General features: G+C 33.9%; 1 protein-coding gene across 1 annotated transcript; it reads left to right on the top strand.

The window, feature by feature from the left end:
- Positions 1-2,210: 2,210 nt before the first annotated feature.
- irf8 (interferon regulatory factor 8) lies at positions 2,211-6,789 on the top strand. Its single transcript, XM_059564769.1, has 8 exons — positions 2,211-2,502; positions 3,430-3,613; positions 3,809-3,897; positions 4,018-4,126; positions 4,412-4,453; positions 4,823-5,209; positions 5,546-5,661; positions 6,204-6,789. Exons 1-8 carry the CDS (start codon positions 2,335-2,337, stop codon positions 6,393-6,395), a joined length of 1,287 nt encoding a protein of 428 aa, XP_059420752.1. The 5' UTR covers positions 2,211-2,334; the 3' UTR covers positions 6,396-6,789.
- The last annotated feature ends 2,802 nt before the right edge of the window (positions 6,790-9,591 follow it).

Genomic DNA, 9,591 nt, shown 5'->3' on the forward strand with positions numbered 1-9,591 from the left:
TAAGATTTAGGATTTTGACCATATACCTCGCAGTCACAGTCCGTATCAACGTCAGTGAGCTATACTAATTGTATTTCGCCACACAATAGGCATCACTGTGGCCTCAACCCTTCGCCTTCGCTTACTCTGAGCTCGATTGCTATGTCTGAGGTAAACCACGCCCTCCTCATTACCCTACGCAGGAAGAAATGTAGGAAGAAATAAATGAAAAAATAAATAAATGTATAAATAAGTAAATGTAGAAATGAATAAATGTATAAATAAATAAAAGAATAAATAAATAAATATGGAAAAAAATAAATATATACATAAATATGGAAATAAATGTATAAATAATTATTTATTTTCGTTTTTTTGCTTTTCTATGTATATTTATTTATATATTTATGTATTTATTTATTCTTATTTACATTTATTTGTATATTTATTTATGTATTTATATATTTTTAAATTTGGCAGCTCTGGCATTCCATAGTGTGTGTGCAGTTTGGATGGGATAAATGCAGAGCACTAATTCCTAGTATGCTAATTCCGAGTATGGGTCAACATACTTGGCCACATGTCACATTACTTTCACTTTCACTTTAAAATGCTAAGAGTTAGCCAAAGGTCCTGGTAAGTTGAGCCAGTGGCTAACCCCTTTTTTATTAGATTATTATATTATTTATGAAAAGTTTTAATGTAATTCTACATTGTTTCATTAATTTTACACCAAACATGATTTAGATTTGTTCTTTGTTTTGAACTTGATTTTATCTAAGGCCTTGTTTATGAAAATTGGCCAGTGAAGTTTTTATGAAATTGTATTTCCCTGCAACATTTATAAATGTGTGATGCAAATTGTATTGAAATCACAAATCAATTAAATCACAGCTTATGTTTGCTTTTAAGTATGTTAATGTTGGATGCCTTATATAAAGTGATGGATCTGGCTTAGCTAAAACAACAACAAAGTAATTTTTTTCATTAAGAAACATAGATATAAATGTTGTATTATTCACTTGTTGCCACTGCAGTATCAGCTCTTGTTCCTTTTCCCAGTTCTCCACTTTTTTTGCACAATATTTATGTGATGATTTGTTAGCCATATACATACAATTAAGCAACATGGTAAATAGCACAATTATTTCAAAAATAAATAAATGAATAAAGTATATTGTTTTATAAATGGATTGTATTAGCATACATTTAGCCATATTGTTGCCCATCCCTACTTCACACTGTTGAACCAGTAAGAATGTCTTGTTTTGATTTGAGTCGTGTCATGCTCAACTTCCTCTCACATTGTCTTAAAGAGAGAACTCCTTCACAACGACCACTACCTGTGCTCATATCCTCAAATGCACCACCAGCATGCAACCTTACCTTTCCAAGATCCGCTTTTTTATGGTTTCCACATGATCTTTAAACTTCCTGACAACAGGTTAGATGTGGCTGTGACATGAGACGTTAACCATTTCAGAACATGCCACCACAATCAGGCTTTATTTGTCCATTCATTATTAAATGTGAATGCATAATCTAAAAATGCTCTTATGATTAACAACAATCATTTAAGGGTTTGTGCTGTAGTTACATATATATATATATATATATATATATATATATATATATATATATATATATATATATATATATATATATATATATGTGTGTGTGTGTGTGTGTGTGTGTGTGTGTATGTATGTTTGTATCGAATTTAGAAATAATGTTAATCTACTTTCTAACATTTTTCATGTTGGATAAAATATACAACTGTTTTTTATGTTTTGTGAGCTGAATGGTTTACACTTTATGTACAGTCTATCTGGAAAAGATTGCATAGACTTTCATTTTACTTCTTGTCAGATTATTATACCATTGATGCTGTTTATTTTTTCATTTTTATTCTTTCAGATTAACCAGTAATGAGATAATCAAATTAAACCAGACTTCGTTTATTTGTGTGTGTATTTATTTATTTAATTATTTAATTATTTACTTATATCCGGGAGAGTTTAATGAATTGTGTTCCGATATCAGAAGGATGAGATTGTAAAGTCCCTTTCCCCTCTTTCCCCTCAGATCACTTAACACACCTCCAGAGCTAGACAGAGATTTCTTGTAAATGCCTCCGCTTCGTAGAATCTCATTTACATATTCATGCAACGCCAGCCCTAAGGCATAGTGATTGGACGCCTGGGCGTTGCGCTGGCCAATCCGCTCTCATTATATTCTCCGTTCTTCACTTTAGCCGGTGTCTATTATAAATAAAGCGGTGTGGATGGTTTGAATGTTAATTATATATTCCTCATCAGTCCGCTGTAACGACTTTTAAACCTAAGTGTGTAAAAGATGAATCCGGGTGGTCGCAGACTAAAACAGTGGCTTATAGAACAAATCAACAGTAACATATACAATGGACTGCTATGGGAGGATGAGAACCGCACCATGTTCAGAATCCCCTGGAAACATGCGGGAAAACAAGATTACAACCAGGAGGTGGATGCGTCCATCTTCAAAGTAAGCGTTTAATTTATATTTATTCACTGTTAACTTATATATACTATTATTTTTGTAGTTGACGCTTTTTGATAAAAGCATATACTTTTGTAATATGTAGATGATAAGGCTCTGTTTAGATAATTTAGACAATGTCATATGATATGCAAAAGTTTGACAGGAACATTACATCTAACTTAAATGTCCAGTGCTTTATTTTAAATTATGTTAACATGAACTACTGGACCGTTACCTCTGTTGAGATTTTGTCACAGTTTGACATTGCTGACTTTCACCCTCAAGCAAGCCTGTTTTTTTTTTTTTTTTTTTTTTATTATTATTATTATTATTCATTATAATTATATTTTATTACTAAATTCACTTGAACAAATTTTATATTAGGTTAACACTTTATTTTGATATTCCACTTTAGACATTCTACTAACAGTAAGTAACTTTGCAACTACATGTCAACTAGCAGTCATTAAAGTATTAGTACACTTTCTGCTTAATATCTTCTTACACTTTATTTTGACTGGTCCACAACATACAATATACTGACAATGAGAAACTTTGCAAGTATATGTCAACTTATTCTACTAACCCTAAACCTAACCTAACGGTCTACTCTGAGAGTTAGTAGACATGTAGTTGCTAATTAATGAGAATCAGATGACATGTAATTGCAAATTAATGAGAATTAGTTAACATGCAAAGTTACTTACAGTTATTACAATGTCTAAAGTGGACAATCAAAACAAAGTGTAACAATATTTTATATTGTTGTTACATTAATGGTTTATTTTGCCTGCTTGTCTGTTCTAAAATACAATGAAATGTTCACTGTAGCCTATTCAGCTCCTCAGTTACTTGATAAGTCTTTTTTAAAAATTTTTTTAAGTAATTCAGATGTTGTGGTGGTGTCTGACTAAGCATGTGTTTTCACAGGCGTGGGCGATATTTAAAGGGAAGTTTAAGGAGGGGGATAAAGCTGAACCAGCAACATGGAAGACCAGATTGCGCTGTGCACTCAACAAGAGCCCAGATTTTGAGGAAGTTACTGACCGATCCCAGCTTGACATCTCTGAGCCTTACAAAGTGTACCGGATTGTGCCAGAGGAGGAACAGAAGTGTACGTGTGTGCTTTGTTTTTCTTTTCCAAGAAACATTAGAAATAGCACAGAGACAAATTCTTATGCAGACATGCATTAATAGAAGTTCAGTTACTCTACATAGTGAATATTATGTAATGTTAAGTAAATTGTGTCATATTATGTAATGTCTTTACAAATTTAGTTAATTAGTGGCATTATATTTTATTTTGTAGTGGGTAAAGGCACAGTCTCTGCTCTTTCCGGTTGCAGCACTGATACTGAAATGGGCTGCTCACCAAACCTGGATGAACTTCTTAAAGAGGTATTGCCATTTATCCATGTGTTAACTGCACAGTTTTCCCTCAGAATAATGAAGGTATTGAGGGGAATGAAGATTTAATATTTGACTGATGACTTATTCTTACATAATCTGTGTGTGCAGTCCTCAAATGATGAATACATAGGCATCCTGAAGCGTAGTCATTCTCCCCTTGATGAAAGCAGTAGCATGCCTTCAGTGCAGGAATGGTGGCAGCAGGGATCTCACAATGGTAGAACTGTTTAAGACTTTTAATATTTTAAGAATTTTTAAGAAGATAAAAGTAATTTTAATATGAGTACTTTCTTGATTTATTAAACATGAGTAAATGAAAACTGTGTTTTCAAAATAATACATGGAAAATACTAAATTAACTTGGCTGCAAATGTAATGTGCTACACGGCCAGCATGAGACTGACTAACTTCAGAGTTTCTTTCTTTCTTATAGTGGTAGGTACTAATATCTTGTGAATGACATTTTTGTATTAATGTTTATGTGTTTTTGTATATTCAACAGCTGCTGTTGTTCATCAAGATCCTGCAGGTACATTCAATGCTGGTATGTCATTTCTGTCGTGTATGAGCTGTATATTCTGTTGTGTTGTGAGTTTATTTATTTTATATGAACTCATATTAGAACTTTGTTCAGGACTTTTAAGTTTTCAGTTTTTAATCACTTTTCATAGTCTCTGTTCCCAAAGAGCCCATGGCAGAATTCCTTTTGCATGTGATTAATGAATAAATAATTGGGTTTCTATTTCTATGGAAAACCTGATTATATATATAAATGTGATTTCTATGCCTGGATTTTTTTTTTTTAAGTTGGCTTGAAAATTAATGGAAAATCCTTGGAAACCTGTTTTGATTCCTTAAATTCTCACTTCTTCAAGAATGGGACAGTTAACCACACATTTCTCCCTGTCTCCAGCGTTCTCTCAGATGATGATTTGTTTCTACTATGGAGGTCGGCTGGTGGGCAGCACGGTTACCACTCATCCAGAAGGCTGCCGTATCTCTCCCTGCCAGCCTCTTCTGGCTAAGGGCTTCTTGTATGGACCAGACAGCCTCCAGAACATCCACTTCCCATTTGCAGATCTCATTGAGAACGAGCGCCAGCGCCACGTCACCCGTAAACTTTTTAGTCATTTGGAGCGTGGCGTACTGCTGCGTGCTAACAGAGAGGGCATTTTTATTAAGCGTCTGTGCCAGAGCAGAGTGTTCTGGAGTGGCCAGGACCCTCAGTACAACCCCAACCCCTGCAAACTAGAGCGAGATGCCGTGGTAAAGATCTTTGACACTGCCAGGTTCCTGCAAGGTAAACAAACATCTTTCCAGACATATTTTAATTCCAGACTTTTTTTGTAAATGTCTGTTTCAGTATAGACTGCTGAAATACAGATAACAATTGCAATTTACTGAATAAAATCAAGTGTCAGTATAAAAGGTACTTAAAGGTCATTAATAAATTTTTAATTATAAAAATAACTTATTACTAAGTTATTTTTCATGTATGAATTCAGTTTATTTATTGAACTATTATCGAAATGCAATTGACCTGATTAATTAATTATGTGTTCATTATTAATGTATAAGATTTATAGCACAAATGGAAATAGGAGTTTTTATTTATTTATTTATTTTTTAACCGCAGCTCTGCAGTTATATCAGGAAGGTCATTATCAGCCTCCAGAGCCCACTGTCACACTCTGTTTTGGGGAAGAGTTTCATGATTTCAGCACTGTCAAGAGTAAATTAATCATTGTGCAGGTAATTAATGCAAAATATATTATATTAGCAAACATTACTGATCTCATTTAGTGTATTCTGTATTCATTATATTAAAATATTTATTTTATGTTTAAATCTTATATCTGTGGGAACAAACACTTACACAGTAAGGTTCAGTTTGTTAACAAGATTTAAATGAATTGGGTATCATGAACAGTGAACAATACTTTTACAGCATTTAGTATTAATGCTACTTTCTACATAGATGGTTAGTTGTATAAATGTACATTTTATAGAGTATGATAGAACATGAAAAAACAATTGTAGATTTATAAAATAACATTAACCTAGATTAATGCTGTAAAATGTTGTTCAGACTAATTTATTAAATAATTAAACTGTTGTAAACCATGAAAATGGTGGTTTTCTTAATAAACCTACATTTGTTAGTTTACTCATAGACAATAAAATAAGGTTATTTGATATAGATTTTTTTCATATTTTTCTGTTAATATTCTTAATATAACCTGAATTGAAAACAGTATGAAACATAGCAATAACCTAATGCTTTGTCCAAACAGATCACAGCATTGAACTGTCAGCAGTTGGTGGATGCAGTGACTGCCCGGCGATCCCAGTACAGCAGTGGGAATCTGGAAGTCTCAGATGACATGGCTAGTGATCAGATGGCTCGAATATATCAGGATCTATGCAGCTACCCGGTTCCTCAAAGAGCCACCAGTTTCAGGGACAACCTGCCAATTCCAGTCTGAGGCAGATCTCTGAGCCAGCTATTTCTTAAAGAATGAGTCAGTTCACAATGTAAAAGTGATGCTTTTAGAAATTTATTACATAATAAAAAATTATTGACCTTTAGTTGTGTTATCAGGGCATAACATAGTATCTGACAGGTTTTCAGTGTTCTCAGGGATGATGTACTCATTTGTTAGAATAAATTTCTTTGTCTTTGTTTATATATTTTTTTTTTTTCTGAATTTAATTCTTTGTCCAAAACATTTTAACTTTATCTGTTATTTTTTTACTATTCACTGTAAAGTCGATAGGTTTTACTATCATTAATTTACATATACTCTTAATGCCTTTAAAGAAATTTAATTGGAGTTGAATGCAGACTAATTGTCAAATGAGAAATCTAATAAAAAAATAATAATAAAACAAGTAGGTTGTCTGGCTATTGATTTTAATGTTCTGAGACCAGCTATATATATTTATTTCATGTTGATTTTCTGAAAGAATAATGTAATATACATGACAATGTTAATGTATTTGGTCTTGGTGGAATAGATCTGATGAAGAAGCAAGTACTGACATTTGCTACTTTGAATACATTCACAGATATGCTGCTGTAAGCATGTTAGACATTCTGCTGCTGCATATGTAACAGCATGGGAAACAGTTAAACTGGAAGCTAACATGACTGCAGATTAAGAACTTGCAAAGCAACAAAACATGATGTCGATATGCTGAGGCTATATGAAAATGCATCAATAAAAGTCGTAATACTCAAGCAGCCCAGGATCCTATTGTTTTTCTAAGGATTATTGTTATTAGAAACCAAGCCACCAGGAGCACAGGGTCCTATTAATCTTTTAAGGATTATTAGTTCCTAAGCCACTAGGGGCACAGGGCCCTATTGTTTTTCTAAGGTTTATATATATATAAACTTGCTGCATATCTCATACATACCTGCATGCAGGGGTGGTTTCTCCATTAGGCAGATTTTTTTTTTTTTTAACCTTTATTTATATAGCACTTTAAACAAAATACATTGCGTCAAAGCAACTGAACAACATTAATTAGGAAAACAGTGTGAATAATGCAAAATGACAGTTAAAGGCAGTTCATCATTGAATTCAGTGATGTCATTTCAGTTCAGTTTAAATAGTGTCTGTGCAATCATTTGCAATCAAGTCAACAATATCACTGTTAATGAAGTGACCCCAACTAACAAGGGCGTAGATTTGGTTTGAACATTGCGGGGGTTGAACGTTGTATGCTGCCCGTTATTTTTTTCAAATTTTTTTTTTTTTTTATGTGTATTGTTATTGGATAATTTATTTCTTCCTATCTATCTATCTATCTATCTGGCAACATGCTTTAACTGATTACAAATTCAACATATACAAATATGAAAGAGACAACATTTAGACATTTATTTTAAGATTTTTACATTCCACCTTAATGCCTTTTAATTTTTTTTCTAAAGGGAAACACATCTTTTAAACATTAAAGGCATTAATGTATAGCCTAACTTTACAAAGCTGCTGTTTTTCTACACTGTTTCCTATTTTATTTTATTTTATTGATTGAATGGCATCTTCTTTACCTGATCACCTGCTCCTCCTCTCCCTCTGCTGACTTTTCTACCCTGCAGCTATATTTACCTCGAATCTGATATAAAAACATGTTAAGAGATTATACACCTCATAACGTTATGAAATTTGTGTATAATCATCATTAATAAAATTCTAACATAGTAGAGATTATCAAAAGAGAGAAATTAAGTATTGAAACCCGCCAGTAGGCGGCAGTGTTTTATTGTTTTAATGAGTTAGCCACTTAAATCGTTAATTCATCCAATTCGTTCAAAAGTCAGATTAATTTAGTAAGAAAACAAACACCGATGTGAATACTTTTGTCGTTGATAATTACAGACACTATTGAAAAATATACTAGCAAAACAGACAGCTGCTTTGGTAACTTGTTATTCTGATAGTTATAGCTAAATACATTGCAATGGATTAGCTAGCTAAAATATATGTGGTGTGTACTAACTATTACACAATATTCTCATACCTCATTCTCAGTACATGCTTTTTATTTTCTTTTTTTTGCATCCCTCTCTGACCAGCAGTTAAATATAGTCCGCTGTGCAGCGCTTCTCTTCATTTTTGGCGTTAACATTAACCGTGTGCTCTCCCATTCAAACACCACTCGCTTGTTTTGGTGAAAGTGCGACTCATTGGTTGGGCGTTACCAATCGGTTCAATGGAGGGGGAGTATTTTTTGTCTGATTTATTATGACATACTCATATTTGATTAAGAACAAAATTATTTTTACAAAATAAATGAATTCTATTTTTTCATATTATATTTTTCATTTGATCTACTGTGATTTTCATGTTGAAATATTGGGGGGGTTGTAACTGATGGATTTGAATATTGGGGGGGTTACCTCCCCCCACAAACTACGCCCCTGCCAACTAAGCAAGCCAGAGGCGACAGCGGCAACAAACCAAAACTCCATTGGTGACAGAATGGAGAAAAAAACCTTGGGAGAAACCAGGCTCAGTTGGGGGGGCAGTTCTCCTCTGACCAGACTAAACCATCAGTTCAATTCCAGGCAGCAGCAAAGTCAGATTGTGCAGAAGAATCATCTATTTCCTTTGGTCTTGTCCTGGTGGTCATCTTAGACAAGGTCTTTACAGGGGATCAGTATCTGGGGCTCTAGTTGTCCTGGTCTCCGCTGTCTTTCAGGGCTGTAGAGGTCCTTTCTGGGTGCTGATCCACCATCTGGTCTGGATACATACTGGATCCGGGTGACTGCAGTGACCCTCTGATCTGGATACAGACTGGATCTGGTGGCTACGGTGACCTCGGAATAAGAGAGAAACAGACTAATATTAGCGTAGATGCCATTCTTCTAATGATGTAGCAAGTACATGAGGTGTTATGGGAGGTGTTCCCGGTTCCGGTTTACCTAATTAATGCAGCCTAAAAATCCTTTAACGGATTTGGATATTAGAAGCACATTAGTGTTATGTGTAAGCCAGGTTAAATAGATGGGTCTTTGATCTAGAATTAAACTGCAAGAGTGTGTCTGTCTCCCAAACAATGTTAGGTAGGTTATTCCAGAGTTTAGGTGACAAATAGGAAAAGGATCAGCCGCCCGCAGTTGATTTTGATAACGCAGCGGACATGGAGGATTATAATGTAACAAGAGCTCAT

The sequence above is a fragment of the Carassius carassius genome, chromosome 13 (assembly GCF_963082965.1).
Source record: "Carassius carassius chromosome 13, fCarCar2.1, whole genome shotgun sequence".
Lineage (NCBI taxonomy): Eukaryota > Metazoa > Chordata > Actinopteri > Cypriniformes > Cyprinidae > Carassius > Carassius carassius.